Below are 16,938 nucleotides of genomic sequence, written 5' to 3' on the forward strand. Positions count from 1 at the left end.
GAAGGTAGCACACTTTTTTTCCACTGGCTTCCCGACATGAATGAAACTCAAGAGCAGACAAGCAGGATGGCCTGGATTCAAAAAGCCACAGGGCTAATTTCTTGTGCCCAATGGGCAGTCGAATCTGGGTCTCATGAACAATGCAGCAGCTCTCCTTGCCATGTAGGAAAGCCCACTGCAAGGCATCTGTTCTGGGGGCATCCTGCGGGCTTAGAGAGGGCACTCTGCAAGGCCTTGCCACACTTGTCTTCAGGGAAGACAAACAGCAATGCTGCACAGAGGATTGCCTCTCTCTCATTGCACTCAATGAGACAGGGGCCTTCTGGCTGTGGTGGAAGCAGAGGAGTGGGTGGGTCACTGCCTCTTGCACCTCTGCCGCCCGAGGCAGCTGCTTCACCCTGCCTAAGGGGTATGCTAGGGTTGCCATACGTCCGGATTTTCCTGGACAGGTCTGGGATTCCAATGACGGAATTAGCATCTGGAGGGAATTTCAGAAAATGGACAAAATGTCCAGATATTTGAAAGTTTCAACAGCTCCCCTCCTGTTGCTCGGTCCCTGCTCCTGCCAATCTAGCAGTTCGAAAGCACGTCAAAGTGCAAGTAGATAAATAGGTACCACTCCGGTGGGAAGGTAAACGGTGTTTCCATGCGCTGCTCTGGTTCTCCAGAAGCGGCTTAGTCATGCTGGCTGTATGCCGGCTCCCTCGGCCAGTAAAGTGAGATGAGCGCTGCAACCCAAGAGTTGGTCATGACTGGACCTAATGGTCAGGGGTCCCTTTACCTTTAGTAAGTCAGGGATGGGGAACAGGTGTGGCTCTCCAGGTGTTGATGGACTCTTAACTCCCAGCAAATGTTTTTTGTTATTAGGTATGTGATCTTTGCTGTCTATTTTGTTGTTTGTTCAGCTTGTAAACGACCTTGTGTATAGAAATTAAAAGTGAAATGAAATTGTTTTTGGAGAGGATTCTACCCCTCAGTTTATTTTCTAAAGGCTTTTGTACTTTAACAGACTTTGTGGTTACCACAACTCTCATCTATTAATGTCAACACTTTTCGGCTGCACAGACTCATAGAATTGTAGAGTTGGGAGGGACCCTGAGGGTCATCTAGTCCAACCCCTTGAGATGCAGGAATCACAATTAAAGCATGCCTGACAGATGACCATCCAACCTCTGCTTAAAAACCTCCAAGGAAGTCCATTCCACCGTCAGACAGCTGCTACAGTCAGAAAGTTATTCCTAATGTTTAGTCGGAATCTCTTTTCTCCCTTGAAGATTGTAAACAGAATGCAGGCGGGAACCTTAATGGGGAAGACCTGCATTCCATGCAGTAACACCAGGAATAAAGAACCTTGGTGGATTAGATTAAAGGTCTATCTAAAATAGGATTCTGTTTCTGGCAGTGCCAATCAGGGCTCCTGGCAAACAAAAACTCCCTTCCCACCCCACTGTTTGCACACAAGCAACTGGTATTTAGAGATCTACTGTCTCTGAACATGGAGGTTCCATTTAGCTCTCATGGCTTAAATAGCAATTGATATTCCATGAATGTGTCTATTCTCCTTTTAAAGCAATCAAAGCTAGTGGTCACCATCTCCACACCTTGTCACAGCAATTCTCATACCAGTGGTGTCCAAACTTTTTTCAAAGAGGGCCAGATTTGATGAAGTGAAGGGCTGTGGGGGCCAACCATTGTTGACCTTTTTTTAGGATTGCAGTTGTTGATCTTTTTTTAGGGTTAGAGTTGTTGAGCTTCTTTTAGGATTGAAGTTGTTAAGATTTTTTTAGGATTTTACCCCAGGAAATGAAGTGCCACAGAGGCTGGATTTTACCAACCGGCAGGCCAGATTAGGCCCCCAAAATGGACTTTGGACGTGCCTGCCACAAACCAATTATGCCCTGTCTGCCCTGAATCTACTGCCAATCACATCTCAGTGTGTGATCCTGAATCCTACCATTATGAGAACAGAATAACTTATTTCTGTCACTTTCCCCAAACCATGCATGATTCCCCTAGCAGATATTCCCTTTATTTTAACCATCTTTTTGCTATGACTAGAACAACTTCCATGATCAGGTTATAGGATCTAAGTCCAACTGCAGTTAATCACAGATACAATGTGAGGGAGCCAGCTAAGGAAGCAGATTTGTGGCACTCTTAAGGGCAGCAGATGGAAAGAGAGACCAACCTGACCGATGAGCCACCTACTAAACTGTTGGGATTCAATTGGGACTTACATTAATGAGTAGGGAGAAGGGCTGGACTTGGAACAGGGCTATCATCCTGATCCTATATATAGTTATTAAAGATATACTCCAGAAATCCCCTTCCATTCGAACCCTTTAACAAGTTGTTGGTGAGACAGGCCAAGGCCAAAGGCATCACACATTTTCTTGAGTTCATTAAAGATAATTAAAGAAATTAAGCCAGGGGTCTCAGTTGCCTGGTGACTTCCTTTTCTTTGATTTATGGCCCCCTTGGGTTCAGAGGGAAGCAATTCTGCCAGGGCTGGTTCCTCTAATCTGAATTTTACAAGAAACGGATGTGCTAAAAGAAGCAACAAGCCAGCGGTGCTTCTGGTTGCATTTTCAGCCTGATTTATAGAGCTGTAAAACAAATTGGATCAGGGAACTGCCATTAACTTCAAGAGAGCTGTGAACACTGCTTCCCACCCCCCACAAAAAACCCTTCTGCTTTAGGACTTCTGAACCAGGTTCAGAAATGGCACTGAAAGCTATTCTCTCTCTCCATTACCTTGAAAAGTCTTTAAGACAAAGGTAATATACTCAAGATGTACAGCAGATGGAGCTGAAATGGCCCCAGAATAGAGGCAGAGACCAAGCAGCACAACGGTGAGCTGGAGGTTTATCATCATCCTGTGGGTGTTGTGGTTGCATTTGCTACTATTTGAATTCATACTCACCAAAATGACCCCCAAAGCTCTGCATTATGTTATATAGTGTGATGCAGCAGCAAAAAAAAAGCTCTTCTAGGCTGCATCAAGTATAATGTCCAGATTAAGGGAAGTAATAGGACCAACCTTTTCTGCTTTAGTCAGACCACACCTGGAGTACTGTTTCCAGTTCTGGACACAATTTAAGAAGGAGGTTGTCAAGCTGGAACATGTGCAGAGGAGGGCAACCAAGGTGATCCAGGGTCCGGAAACCAAGCCTTATGAGGAATGGTTGAGGGAGTTGGGGATGTTTAGCCTGGAAAAGAGGAGCCATCTTCAAATGATACACGAGGAGCCATCTTCAAATAGCTAAAGGGCTGCCACATGGAAAATGGAGCAAGCTTCTTTTCTCCTGCTCCAGAAGGGAAGATCTGAACCAATGGATTCAAGTTACAAGAAAGGAGATTCCAATTAAACATCAGAAAGAACTTTCTGACAGCAGGAGCTGTTCCACAGTGGAATGGACTTCCTTGGGAGGCTGTGGATTCTCCTTCATTGGAGGAGTTTAAGCAGAGGCTGGATGGCCATCTGTCATGGATGCTTTATCTGAGATTCTTCCACTGCAGGGGGGTTGGACTAGATGACCCTGAGGGTCCCTCCCAACTCCACAATTCTGATTCTATTCTGTTTATTAATTATTTTGTTAGTATTAATATTAATATTAATATTAGTGAGGGACCAGGTGGCTCCGTGGGTTAAACCACAGAGCCTAGGACTTGCCGATCAGAAGGTCGGCGGTTCGAATCCCCGCGACGGGGTGAGCTCCTGTTGCTCGGTCCCTGCTCCTGCCAACCTAGCAGTTCGAAAGCATGTAATGTGCAAGTAGATAAATAAGTATCGTTGGTGGGAAGGTAAACGGCGTTTCCATGCGCTGCTCTGGTTCGCCAGAAGCGTCTTAGTCATGCTGGCCACATGACCCGGAAGCTGTACGCCGGCTCCCTTGGCCAGTAAAGCGAGATGAGCGCCACAACCCGAGTCGGTCACGACTGGACCTAATGGTCAGGGGTCCCTTTACCTTTTATTAATATTAGTAAATAGCACCTTAAGTGTTTATGGGGCTTTGCCTTTTGTAAAAAGTTTGCTGCTCTTGGCCTAGGTTTCAAGGGTCGGGCAGATGGCTGTCCAAGGGCAAATAAAAGAGAGGGAGCCTGAGAAATGTGCAAAGAGAAACAGTAGAGATGAACCCCAGGAAGGGGTACAAGCATGAGGCAAAAATAATAATAATCCAGTATGACTCTCTAACATGCACATCAAAATTTGGCTAGCTTCAGCTATGAAAACAAGAAGCCTTTAACCTATTTCATAGATTCCGGGTGGTTCCAGTGCAGATGGGTCCTTCACATCCAGTGTTTACATACTGTATCTTCGTTTGGCAAGCTCATTTGCACACCTTCCTATTTTCTGGATATTTTCATTCATTCATTGCTATTCTATGGCTTGTCAATCAAATTGGTGGGTGGAGCTTCAGGAAATATATTCAGAGGTGGGGGGGTTGTACCTCCCCTCAACCCCACCCCCCAGTGTCTACTGCTCTGGGTATGTCTCAACCTGTATGCACACTTTTTTTTTAAAATGCAGACGTGCAAAAGAGTGAATGTTCACACTATTCTTACGCTTCACAATGGGCAAAAGAGAGGTTTGTGCTCTTGTGGAGGGAAGGCACTTCCATTTCTTTTTAATACTGATGTCTTGTGCAAAACCTCTGTATGTGACCATATAGCAGAATATTGATTGACCTTTATCAACACACACACACCCGGCCAACCCCCCCCCCCAAAAAAAATTAGTGATTAGTCTCCAAGGTGGTGATTTTGAGATGGCCGCTGCTCCTAACCAGCTTCTTGAAATTTGAATGGGTCTTCAGCAGAAATAATCTGGGTCAATGGGAACTATGTGACTAGATTGTGCTGGCATGAGGAGCAGATGGACATACGACCTGTTGCAACATCACCGCACCCCCCATCCCCCCCCCAATGTTAATGAGCTGGAGCTTCCATACCAACAGTGTCTACAGATTCCTTAGATTTCACATGGTACAGGGAAATACAGATTAACTTGCAAAAAGCAGGGGCTGTCATTTTGATGGTGACAGCATATGCAGACTCTGCAAAAGAATCTTATATACATACATAAGCAGACCATTTCCACAATAAACTCCTACCTGGAAGCAGGAAGCACCCTTGAATGACACTGATCTCGGTCTCCTTTCTCAGACTTTAAAAATAAATAAATAAATAAATTGAAAAGCAGCTTCAGAGGCTGTGGTTAGCTGCAGAAGACGAGTGTATTAGTCCTTTAAGACTTTTCCCTGCTAGTGAATTTCCCTGTACTGTAATGGTTTTCCCCAAGCTGTTCCCCTACCTGTTGGAGAAAAGATGCAAAGCCTTCATATTGTGTTCACTGGAAGGAGAAGCACCTCTTGGGGAAGGTGAGTTTTAGAGGAACCAATGGCAGGAACAGCCCCTGCCCTGCAGCACCAGAAGCTTCTTTTTCAGGAGTGTGTGGGGTTTGTTCTGTTTTTTAAGCCAGGGATAGACTTAACAGACTAAATGGAAAGTGCAGTTTGAGCCCCACTCAAGTCCGTTGTAGACCCAGGCTGATGCTGTACCGCTCAGACTGAAGGTAGGGGCTTATGTGATCCGTTGCTCCTAATAACAATAATGCCATTACTTTTATTATTGTTAATAATAATTTTTACTACTACAATAACTTGTTGCACATAGAAAGCTAGGATATCAAGAGGAAGCGCAGACTAGAATTCTGCTGAGCTCCCGGCACTAAGTTTTCTGTATGCAGGGTAAGTTTTGTGTGTGGAGTAATCCATAAAATGAACTGCCACATTCAGTCTGAAGTGGTACAGCCCTAACTCTAGGTCAGAGTCAGCTGCTAAAAAGACATTATTGCGGCTTGCTTTCAATCGGCTATGTAGCAACACAGCGCTTCCAGAGTGCTTCCAGGGAGGGGAGTAATTCTTGCCTTTCTGAAAGAGGGAAATGTCACACTGAAAGATGGATTTCAAAAATCATTTTCCAAAGAATAGTTTCCCTGAAAAGGAGCACAGCTGCTCAAAAGCCAGGAGTTCAGATATTTTATTTTAAAATGCAAAGCTGGGTGGCCTTCATCTTCAGATCTCTCCACACAAGTGTTTCAAACACACCCGCCACTTGCAGCACAAACATCTCTGATTGGCTGCTGCTTCACCGGCTCCCTTAAGGTTGCTAGCACTTGGAAGTGGGGTGCTATGGAGGGGAGGGAAGGAAGTCCATATATGAACATAATAAAAAAGCCTTGGTCCAGCGTACGATTAGCCCAATATCCTGGTTCCAGCGGCAGCTGGTCATACGCTTTTGAAAAATGCAAACGCAAGCAGGGGTATAAAGGCACTGCTCTCCTACCCTCCTTTACTGCCTCTATGCATCCAGCTGATTGTTCTGTTTAGAACATGTGGAGAGCCCCCTCCCCTCCTCCCTAACCACTGCCAATTTTAGCAGCCATCACCACATCTTGTGGCAGTGAATTCCACCATCCAGCACATATTGGGCAAATAAATGCTCCCCTTTGTCTCCTCCACTGTCTCAACTCTACTGCCAATCACAGTTTCAGCAGAGGAGGTCTGGCTTCAAGCTTTAAGGGGTTCTGTGTTTTACTACAACCCCAAGATCTACCAGAGGCATATCCAGGCAAAAAGTCTTAACTGCACATCATTCATAGGGTCCTGAACTGGTAGACTGATAGACCAGAAATGGGACCTTTAGAGTCATAAAAGATAGCTCATCAAAAGGACTCATTAGGAAAGGAATTGAAAATAAAGCTGCCAATAGCCTAATGTCATTATACAAATCTTTGGCGCAATACCATTTAGAAACTGTTCTGGTTCCCTCGTCTCAAAAATGATACTGTAGTAGAGTAAGCAAAAGTTATGAAAGGGACAATGAAAATGATAAAGGGGGTGGAGCAACCCCCCTGCTGCCCTTAAGGAAGCTTGCAGCGTTTGAGACATTATAGTTTAGAGAAAAGGCGGGGTGATAATATTTTATAAAATAATGCAAGGCATGGGGAAAGTGGATAGAGAGACGTTCCCCCCCCCCCCTCCTATGACACTAAGAACTCCTGGGCACCCAGTGAAGGTGAATGTTGGAAGAATGAGCAAGATAAAAGAACGCAGGACATAGTTAAACTATGGAACTTGCCATCTACTTCTACTTGCCATGATGGCTCTGCTCTGCTTCAGGGATGGAATACCAGCTGCACAAGGGGAGGGTGCTTTTGTGCTGCGGTCCTGCTTGCGCATTTCCCCTAAGTGTCATCGGGCAGGTGGGCTGCTTTGAGAACCGGGTGCTGGACTAGACGGGCCCCTGGCCTTAGAAGGTCCTTAGAAGGCAAACAGTTAGAATGAAAGAACAGGGTTAGCATGAAAGAACAAGGTGCCTCTGAGCAGTTACTAAGCAAAGAGGTTTGTTTTCAGTATCAGACTCAAGGGAACCTGCAGTGCTTCACCCCCAAAACCTATTCTCAATCACCCCAAGTTTGCAGCATTTTAAGCAGCTAGTTTAGGGAAGTCGGGGGTTGGTTGCTTTATTATCTCTGCTCTTAAAACAATGAGGGCCAGAAATCCTTCCCGATCCACTGCAGATCACCCTTCTGGCCATCCCGGGCCTCTAAAGAAGTTGCTATGAAGGAGGAAAACGGCTTCCTGAGCTGGGCTGGACCATCCCGCTGCCCTGGCGGGGCCTGCAAGCTGAGGCAGCCGTCAGCCTGCCCCCCCGTCTAGGATTATCATGATTATTTATTAAGTAATTGATAAAATCATCCACCCCAGGGGCACGGGAACACTACGTGGGAATGCAGGCCTCGCTTGCCCGCCCCACCTTTCATAACCACGATGTTTCTAGGGAGACCTGCTCCGAGACAGGACTCGCGCCCCATTTTGTCCTGATTCGGAGCTCGGCCGGCAGCTGGCGGGGCCCGGAAAGGAAGCCATCCTGGCCTGGGCTGCGTGGCGCCGGCGCCGCCCGGTGAAAAGGGACGCGGCCCTGCTCAGCCGCCCCCCGCGCCGCTCCCTCCCGAGGCCACAAAGACACCAAAGCGCGAGGGAGGCTCCCTCCGCGGCGCCGCCGCCCTTTGTGCCGGCCTGGCCATTGAGCCGGCGCGCTCGGGCGTGGGACGGCAGCGCCCGACGTATTGTCCGGGCCCCGTTATTAATCGCCCTCGGGCGGACGGGCGGGCCGAGGGGAGCAGCGAGGGGGCGAGCAGGGCGGCTGCTCTTCGTCCGCCCACCGGCCTCTCCTCTCCCGGAGCCGCCCGAGCCGGAGGCGACCCAGCCGGCGAGTCCCGGCCAGAAGTGGACGGGGCCGGAGGGAGGGGGGAGCGCCGCCCGGAGCTTTTCCTGCCCGTGTGAGCCGGGAGGAGACGAGAGCGCGAGCAGCAGCGGCTCCGGGGCAGCCGGCAGGGAAGGCGAGGCTGGCGCGCTGCTCGGAGGGGCGAGTGGGGGCCCTGAAGCCCCTTCGCGCTGCCCAGAACTTGGGCTTCACCAGGCCGGGCGGGTCCCGCTTCTTCTCGCCCGCAGGCAGCACCCAGGGCGCGCAGCAGGCGGGGAAGGGCGCGCGCAAAACTTCGCGCTCCGCCCCCGTCGCCGCCGCCGCAGGATCGCGGAGGGGAGAAGCGGCCTGCGAGCCGCGCCCACGAAACCACCAGCCGATGTTTGGGAAGGAGGAGGATCCGCCCCGGAGTCCCCCCCCCCCCGCGCTCCCTGCTGCTTGGAACCGAATCTCTTTCGGATCTCCAGCAGCGCTTTGCGAAGGCGGGGGCTTTCTTTTCCCCACAGGGGCAGCAGCCGCGCGGAGCCCTGCCGGCGCCGGGGCGCAGGAGAAAGCCGATCCCGGGGCCGGAGCTCCTGCACCTGGCCCCCGTCCCCGCCTGCCGAAATCCAGGGCGCCTTCTGCCCCCTAGACCAGCCCCCGAGTCCAGTCCGTGGCCGGAGCCTAGTCCCTCTCGCCCACCCGCTTGCCGGCCAGCAGCCCCGTCTGCGAAACAAGCTACTCACCTGCGGCGCGAGCAGAAAGTGCGGTGAACGGATTTCCAGGGAAGCTGCTGCAACTGCAGCCGTCTGCCCGCGAATTTGGGTTGGCGGGGGCCCAGAAGCGCAACTGGACCTTGTTTCTGAGCAAGCATGCATAGATAAGAGCCTGGCTGCAAAGTGGGTGGGTGGGAAGGGAGTTAAGTACGGAGAGGTTAGTGGATGCGTGTTTACTCCGAATGACCTAACAAACACACACACAGAGAGACAAACACACACACACAAAAAAAAAACCCCAACCGATTGAACCATTGCTCCCCTGTAAATGTCCACAGCATAGCAGCGTACGTTGCGGATAGGCTGCAACTCCAGCTATGGCGACACCCCCTTCAGCACTCCAGGAGTTTTAATATTTGTATGGAACTCTGGGTCCTGAACAAGTTTACAGTGCATGAATTCCAGTTTGAACTTACTTGCATTTATGTACTGCTTACGCCCTGCCACAACACCTAGCACGATTCCCCTAGCGCCTGAATAGAAAAAAAATCTAAAAAGCGAGGCTAATTCTCAAACATTTCCAATTGAAATAAATGGATTTACTCAAGTTATTGTGGCAAGGATTCGAATGCAAGGTTGCAATGCTAGGTGTAGTTACTTCAGAGTAAGTAACTTTCAAGTCATTAGGCACAGGATTGCAGTACTGATGCTTTTCCAACGCAGGAGGTGTCACAATAATGATCACTGAAGTTTGCTCAGCTCAGCTCGGTTTATATCGCTAGATGGGAAGCTTTCCTGATGAGATCAGATTTGCACAGCTTTTTCATCCACATTACTTACTCAGATCCAAGACTGTGCCCTGAAATAGGAATGCTTGGGTGCCTGGGGAGGCCTTTGTGAAATTTGTTTTGTTCTGAAAAGGAGGAACCCAATGGTAGATATATATTCTTGGAAGGACAGAAAGGGAAGTCGCTTCTCACTGCTGGCAACAAGGCTTACTTTCCAATTAAGCAGTAGATTTGGGGACCTATGAAAATACACCACCTTTGGTCTTCTTCAGACCAGAGAAATCTAGGTCTTTGCGCTGCAAACCTAGGCACTTTACTTCCAAGTAAGTTCTTTAAAATCAGTTGAACTTCTTCAAATAAGTGAGGACAATCCACACGAAGTTCTGCACAAGCTGCATTGAAATGCAGGGGTGGGGAGTGGGGGCCTAAGAGCCAGATTTGAGAAGTAATGATAAAAATAATCAACAGGAGCCCCAGATTCAGAGGGCTTGGATGGAATGAAACCTTGCAGACCTTCCAGGACAGAAGGCAACGTCCAACCATTCACCCCAAGGTCATTTAAAATTAATTTATTTATCAAATATAGCTATTAATATAAACGATAATAAATTTTCAACTGTACAGTATATTACACAGTACGCAGAGCCCTTCCACGGGGCTTGGTGGAAGAACAAGCGGCAAAGAGCAGCAAGTGCAGTCCTGGGGCCTGGAGGGATTGGGGGGGGGGCGGGGTGTCCACAGTCTGACTCCTGCGTCCAAAGGGGCAGCCCAAGCCTGCGGAGTATTCCGGTCCTTCGAGAGAGGCTTTACCTGGGCGAGTCCAGCGGAGCAGCTCTCCTTCCTTCCCTGCTGGCCGGTGCCTGTCCGTCGAGGGACCGAGGGCTGACACATCTGACAGGCCTTCTCGCTAAGACCCGATCCTCTGGGTGGAGGAGCCCCCGGCTCGCCCACGGGGTTCTAGGTGAGATGGTACATGCTGTAGCCCACGTGCGCCGCGTAGAGTCCCACGGGGGTGACGGGCAGGCCGGCTCGCGGGAAGGGCCCCGAGGAGGCGTAGAGAGAGGCGCCCGCCACCGCCGGGCCGCCCAAGGGGAAGGAGATGCCAAAGGCGGCGGGCGGCAGCATGGGCTTGGCTGCCATCTTCAGCTTCTCCAGCTCGGCCTCCTGCAGCCGCTTGGCCTTGGCGCGCCGGTTCTGGAACCAGATCTTGACCTGCGTCTCGGTGAGGCTCAGCGAGCTGGAGAACTCGGCGCGCTCCGCGATGGACAAGTACTGCTTCTGGCGGAACTTCCTCTCCAGCGCCAGCAGCTGCGCCGTGGTGAAGGGCGTCCGCGGCTTGCGGTTGGTCTTGTGCTTGCGCAGGGTGCAGGCCGGCGGGCTGGCGCGCCCTGCGGAGACAGCGAGCGACAGACACCTGGTAAGGCCCTTCCCAAAGACACCCCCGCGCGCCGAGCCGCCCCCCCTCCCCGGGCAAAAGGCGCAACAATCCCGGGAAGGCGAAGGAGCCCGCCTGGCGTGCAGGATCAGACCACCTGCCCACAAGCCCAAAAGCCATTTGCAGGGTCGCCTCGGCGGAAGAGCAGTCTTAAAGTACAGGAGGACCCGCAACCTGGGCAAATTTATCAGGAAATAAGCATCACTTGCTGAACTCAGTAGGAGTAAACATATTTTAGAAACCGGCTGTAAGGCGGATCTCGTTTAACAGCTTGCTCCGGTTAAACCGTCATCTAGTTAAACCACAGTAAGGCAATTTAGCTCTATTGAAATTAATGGGCCAAATTGGTATTAAATACAGTGCTTCTGGTTATTTAAACTGTAAGGGCAATTTCTTCGGGATTTTCCAGATTAGAATATTTCAAGTGCTGGGTTCTAAATTCAGCTGAGCGGAGTAACAATGATTCAGAGAAACTGGAGTCTGAACCTGGAGGATGTATGGTGGTACAATCCTAAACACACTTAAGAGCGAGCCGCGTTAAAATGCAGGAGGACTTTCAAACGCACTGGACCTTGCATTTTACTGAAGCGGAGCTGTTCCCGGATAGGAAAACCAAGTCGACTTACAGCCAGGGGGACATTTTGCAACTGAACAAATGGGATGCTGGAAACCCCCGAATTGTACAGATTTAAATAAGGAGGCGACTTTTAGCTGGATGAGAGAGAGAGAGAGAGATCGTTCTGACAGCCCAAATCAGCCTGATCCCACCCACTCGCTTTAAAAGGCCTTGTTCCCACGTAAGCGAATAGGATTGCAGCCTTCCAAGAGGCGCCTGGGTGTCACGCGAAGCCACGCCGCCACCACAGCCAACCCCTCCCAAAGGCTTATCCGTGGGGGAAGACGCGCGTGGCTCCCAAAATGGTGCGTTTTCTTTAAGAGGTTGGGTGCATTTATTAGTGCTCCAGATAGAAAAATAAAGTATTGGGGCAGTTCACAAGAAGGGGAAAGCGGGGTTGGGGGAGGAAGGAAACCATAAATTATTGAACTAAAGGGGAAAAAATTAAAAAATGAAAAGGGCAGGTCCTGTCACTCACATCCCGTTTATGGCCCTCTTGGGAAACAGAGTGCGCATGTCATTAATTAGGGAGTCCGTGAGGACGCCGCTTGCTCCTTTTATGGCCTGTTTTAAGAACGACTCTCGGCATTCCGACCCACACCCTTTTGAGCGGAAGAATTTAGACTGCTAAACACATTTACTTGAAAATAAAGCCTGGCAGGTTTAATGGATTCAAGTTAATTGTTTTAAATCATAGCCTCAAGTCAAGTTGAATCCCAGTGAAGCATTTCCATCGTGAATCTAACACTCACAAAAGTTGTAGATCGCTTTCAGTGTTTCCAATTAGCAGAGAAGACACTGGAGCTACTGTAGTCGTAGGTACCTTTACTTGGGAGTAATTCCCACTGCGACTCATCACTACAGGCCGGGGCTGCCAGCTGTGATGAAATCCTTTGGAGACATTCCAACGGGAAGCCCCCAGCAAACCCCCCTTGAAGGGAAAGAGCCACAGTTCGCCAGCGCAGGCCTCGGGAATGCCTGAGTATCTTTGCTGCAAGATTTTCCCGGTAGATTTGGCTCGTTTTAAGTTATGGCTACCCACGGTAGGACGCTAAGCTGACCTGGAGAATATATTCTTCCTAATATGTTTAATTTCGATAGTCTTTGAAGATATACTCACATAACTCTTCCCCAACCCCGTCCCTTCTAGATTCCGTGCATTGCACAGGGGAAGCCATACATAGCAGGACGAAATTACAATATGGGATAGATTCTCTTTTCAAATTCCGTTTGCAATTATTTGGAAGATTGCTTTTTTAAAAACAAAAAACAAAACCTTATTACTTCCTGGTATCTGGGCAACATTTTAAATATAAATTGCAATTACAGGGGTTGGGAATCCAGCTGGAAAGAGACTCCTAATTAATGCAAAACGACATGAGCCCTGAACAAAAAATACCAGAGAAGCCTGTTTTGTTACTTTCAGTTGCTTTTCACTTTTTCCATATCGGTAGGAAGTCCAAGAGATGACTTTTCAAGGAACAAACACCGAACTTCAAAAGTGAGGCTGCTGGACATTTTGGAAACGGTTCAAATCAGAGCGATCTATTGTAGTGGAATTTAGCATCGCTAGAAATGTTACGGGCATTTTCTCCAAAGCCACCTCTGCCCGGATTCTCCTACTCACTGACTGAAAGGAATTTCCACGGACACAAGTAGGAGTTAGAGCACATTAAAATAGCGCCCTTAAACTATTTTAAACTGCTAAAATACTCTTGTTTTAATCCGCGGGAGAGAAAAGGAGGCAGAAAAATCCCCGCTAATTCCTCTCCTGCTCAGGCCGATCCGGAAACAAATCAACTTTCTTTAAAACGAAACACTGAGCCTTAGGCGGATTATGCGGCAGGGCTGCGTCTACACGGACTCCGCCACCTTCGAACCTAAAAAGTTTGCTGAGAAAAATAAACTACTTTGAGTTGGAAGCTAAGTTTCCTGGACCACGGGATGTTGTGGAAGGTCTCGCAGGGAAAAGAAGGCTGAAACCCTAGACGTGGGAGTCTTCCCAAATGAACTCGAGTGGGACTTCTCAGTGGCGAAGGAAAGGATTCCGCTGTAATGGATTCTGTTTCCCAACAGCAGGACCATTTAAGGACCATTAACGAGAAGCGCAGTAGAAATAAGCAGCCGAAACTCATCGGATTTCCTTATTACGTTACCTATTTGTTTAGCATTTTTTTTTATTTAAAAAGCACGAATGTGCTCGTACCGATTTTCTGGTTCTCCAGATGGTGTGCAAACCGCAATGGTTTAAAATGTCTTTACCCAGGTTGTCTGTCTGTCTGTCTCTCTCAGCCCAGAAAAGGGATCCTTGGTGGCGGAAAAGGCCCTGAAACCCGGAAGTCCCAGGCATCCCTCCCCCTCCCCCTCCCCCTCCCCCTGGAAAGTGGTGACTGGTTCAGAAACCAGGTCCAAGGAACCAGTGACCTTTCATTCCCAACTCACTGAAGGAGACCTTCCCTGGGCTCTCTGGGCAATTGTCAGTTGGCAGGATCCGGCCACCAATGTTTACCAACAGCTGTAGCTGTCTGAAGAGGCCCCTCTCCACCGAGAGTCCCAGCTTCAAGGCAGCGGGGAATTAAGATTGCGGGGAAAGTGAGACGGTCCCCCAAACGGGCTCTACAGGAGCGCCACGATCTGCAACGAAGGCTCCCCTTTGGCCGCATTCAGGCTGGAGGCAGCTTGCCGCTGCTCCACGGCCAAGTCAGGCAGGCAGGAGCTGCATGGAAGCTGCTCTGGTTCTAAGCATATTTTAAAAAGGTCGCCTCGACCTCAGCTTCCGGGCTGCTCGACGCTCTCGGCTTTAATTTGGCTAAAACGCCGCTATCCGACTAATCCCTGACTTGGAAGCAAGGCCTCTTGAGACCAAGGATTGGTTGAAGCAAGGGGAAGCCGATCCGGTTAGAAACCGGTGCTCCTTACTTCCAAGTAAACACCTTTTGAGCGTGCCTGCCCCATTCGTGCTAGGAATCAAGGCCGGGTACCTACGCGCTTTGAGTTGGTGGCCGGTTTTTGTTTTGTATTTTGTTTAACTAGCAACTCAAGTTCCACGAGCGGAAGCAGCAACCTGGAACATCTCTCCGGCGCTCAACACATGCATTTACTGGAAAGTAAAAAGTCCCTTGTCTTAAGTGACAGCCGAGACCGGCTTCCCCATCCTCAACCGCAGCGTTTTGGCTGCTAGCTTCCCGGCCAAGTCCACGTGCGCTTCCCGGCTGCTCACTTACTTGGCGGCGGCGGAGAGAAGCGGGGGCTTTGCGTCCAGGGCGTCCGCTCCGGCTTCTCGGGGCTTTCGGCTTTGGCGAGCGCCTCTTCGGGCACCTGGACTAATCCCCCGACAGCAAAATGGGTGGCGATGGCCAGCGCCGAGGCCGGTCTCTCCGGCGCCGCGGCAGAGGGCGCCCCCCTCCTGGGACTGAGGGGCCTCGGGTGCGCCGACGGCTCCCCCCGCTCGGGCCCGCCGGGCAGGCTGCCGGGCTTTCTGCGGTCGGCCATGAGCGCCTCGACGCTGAAGGGTAGCAGAGCCGGAGCCGCCTTAGGCTTGTCGCCGCCCTCCTCCCGGCCCCTGGTGGCCCCCGGGGGCCCCGTCGGTCCGGGCTTGCCGAAAGGCGGCGCGGGTGGCTCCTCGCTCCCCGCCGCGCTCTGAGCAGAAGTCATTTCCAGCGCCGGGGCCATGCAGCTCCCCCCGTCCCCCCGCCGGCGCCCCAGCTCTCGCAGCCGTCGCTCATGGAGGTGGGCGCGGAGTGTGAGGCAGGCCCGGCCCGCGCTCCCGGCTGCGCGGCGCCTTCGCTCGTCAGGGCTCCGCTTGGCGAGGCCCGGGACCCAGCCCGGCGGGCTAATAAAGCCAGGCCGCCCCCGACGGCGGCCAATCCGCGCTCCGAAGGGGGGTCCCGCTGCCTTCCCATTGGGTGCGGCGCGCAAGAAGGACCAGGAGGCGGAGGAAGAGGAGGCGGGATCGCCCGGCGCGCCTCCGCTCGACTCTGCCCGCCAAGCCCGCCAAGCCGCGAAGGAACTTTGCTCGGCACCAGCCAGGAGCCATTGCGCGCCGGACTTTCGTTCTCCGCCTCTGGGCAGCCCCCGATCGCCTCGCGTCGCCGTCGATTCACCTCGAGGAGTTGTTTGTTTTGCTTGGATTCCCTTCCGTCCCGCTTGCTCCGTCTCTGCGATGGAAATTCCGCGAGCCTGAGCTGCAGGCGGCAGCTTTGCTTGGGACGACGATGCTCATCTTCAGATTATCGTAGAATAATTATTTTACCCCTTCCCTCGCAATCAGCGGCGTGCAATCTAGTTCTACGATAACCATTTAGAGTTTTTATTCTCTTTGAAGTGTCTCCCGACAATCAAGCGGTATATAGAGTTTGTGAAATAAATGTGAAATAAAATAAATAAGTCTTCTTTGAATATGGGCTGCATTCGTGTGTGTGTGTGTGTGTGTGTGTGTGTAAGAGAGAGATAGAGAGATAGAGAGAATGCTGTAATAATATGTAATATTTGCCCACCCCCGCCGCCCAATATCATTTTGATGTTCACTGATTTCAAAGGGATACGTTTACACATGCCTTTCGCTTTTGGAGGGGAAATCAACGTGGAAAAAAGCTATTAATTTTGGCTGCATCGTCGTGTAGCTTACTCGGAAGTAAGTGCAATGAGACTCATTCCAGACAAGTGTGGATGGAATGGTAACCTCTCTGGTTGTGAAATAATAGTTCTTCTTAAGCACAATAAACTCCCAAACTGACAAAAACAAACAAACAAAAAACCACAGAGAGTCCAATATATAAGCCAATGAATTAAATACGATGTATTGTATGTATAGGGTTTAAGCTTATTTATAATCATATTAGCATTAGATGGGCTATACTTGATTTTGCAGAGATTCGGATGAGGATGCGATCTGCCCTCGGTATGACCCAGTCTCAGTGCAGATACAGTATAGCTAGTCTTCCCCATCGGTTTACAAAAAGCAATTTAACAAACAAGCAAACAAGCAGGAGGCAAAAAGAGGGGCAAACCCTGCCCATCATTTGTATCTGGTTTATCTCTCCTGGAGCTCTGTTTGTAAGGATAAGGGATACAGTGTGGCGACGGGATCATTCTTTGGTAAAGGTGCCTAGAGATTGGAGCGTTAATACCCTA

The 16,938-nt window shown here is 50.2% G+C and overlaps 2 protein-coding genes across 2 annotated transcripts in view; both read right to left on the reverse strand.

Moving 5' to 3' along the window:
- The window catches only part of C3AR1 (complement C3a receptor 1), a 330,535-nt gene that overhangs the window by 96,039 nt on the left and 217,558 nt on the right, over positions 1–16,938 (reverse strand). The window lies entirely within an intron of this gene.
- Positions 10,308–15,601, reverse strand: MSX1 (msh homeobox 1). Its single transcript, XM_083754719.1, has 2 exons — positions 15,030–15,601; positions 10,308–11,142 (listed from the first exon to the last, which is right to left on the reverse strand). The coding sequence occupies exons 1-2, from the start codon at positions 15,475–15,477 to the stop codon at positions 10,712–10,714; spliced, it is 879 nt and encodes a 292-aa protein (XP_083610845.1). The 5' UTR covers positions 15,478–15,601; the 3' UTR covers positions 10,308–10,711.

This window comes from Podarcis gaigeae, assembly GCF_964106915.1.
Source record: "Podarcis gaigeae genome assembly, chromosome: 9".
NCBI classification, from domain to species: domain Eukaryota; kingdom Metazoa; phylum Chordata; class Lepidosauria; order Squamata; family Lacertidae; genus Podarcis; species Podarcis gaigeae.

Bases quoted from the DNA above. Each gene is read 5' to 3' on its own strand.
- MSX1 (XM_083754719.1), bottom strand. From the start codon at position 15,477: ATGGCCCCGGCGCTGGAAATGACTTCTGCTCAGAGCGCGGCGGGGAGC. The intron at 11,143-15,029 runs GTAAGTGAGCAG...CTGTCTCCGCAG, and splicing joins CTTCTCTCCGCCGCCGCCAA to GGCGCGCCAGCCCGCCGGCC.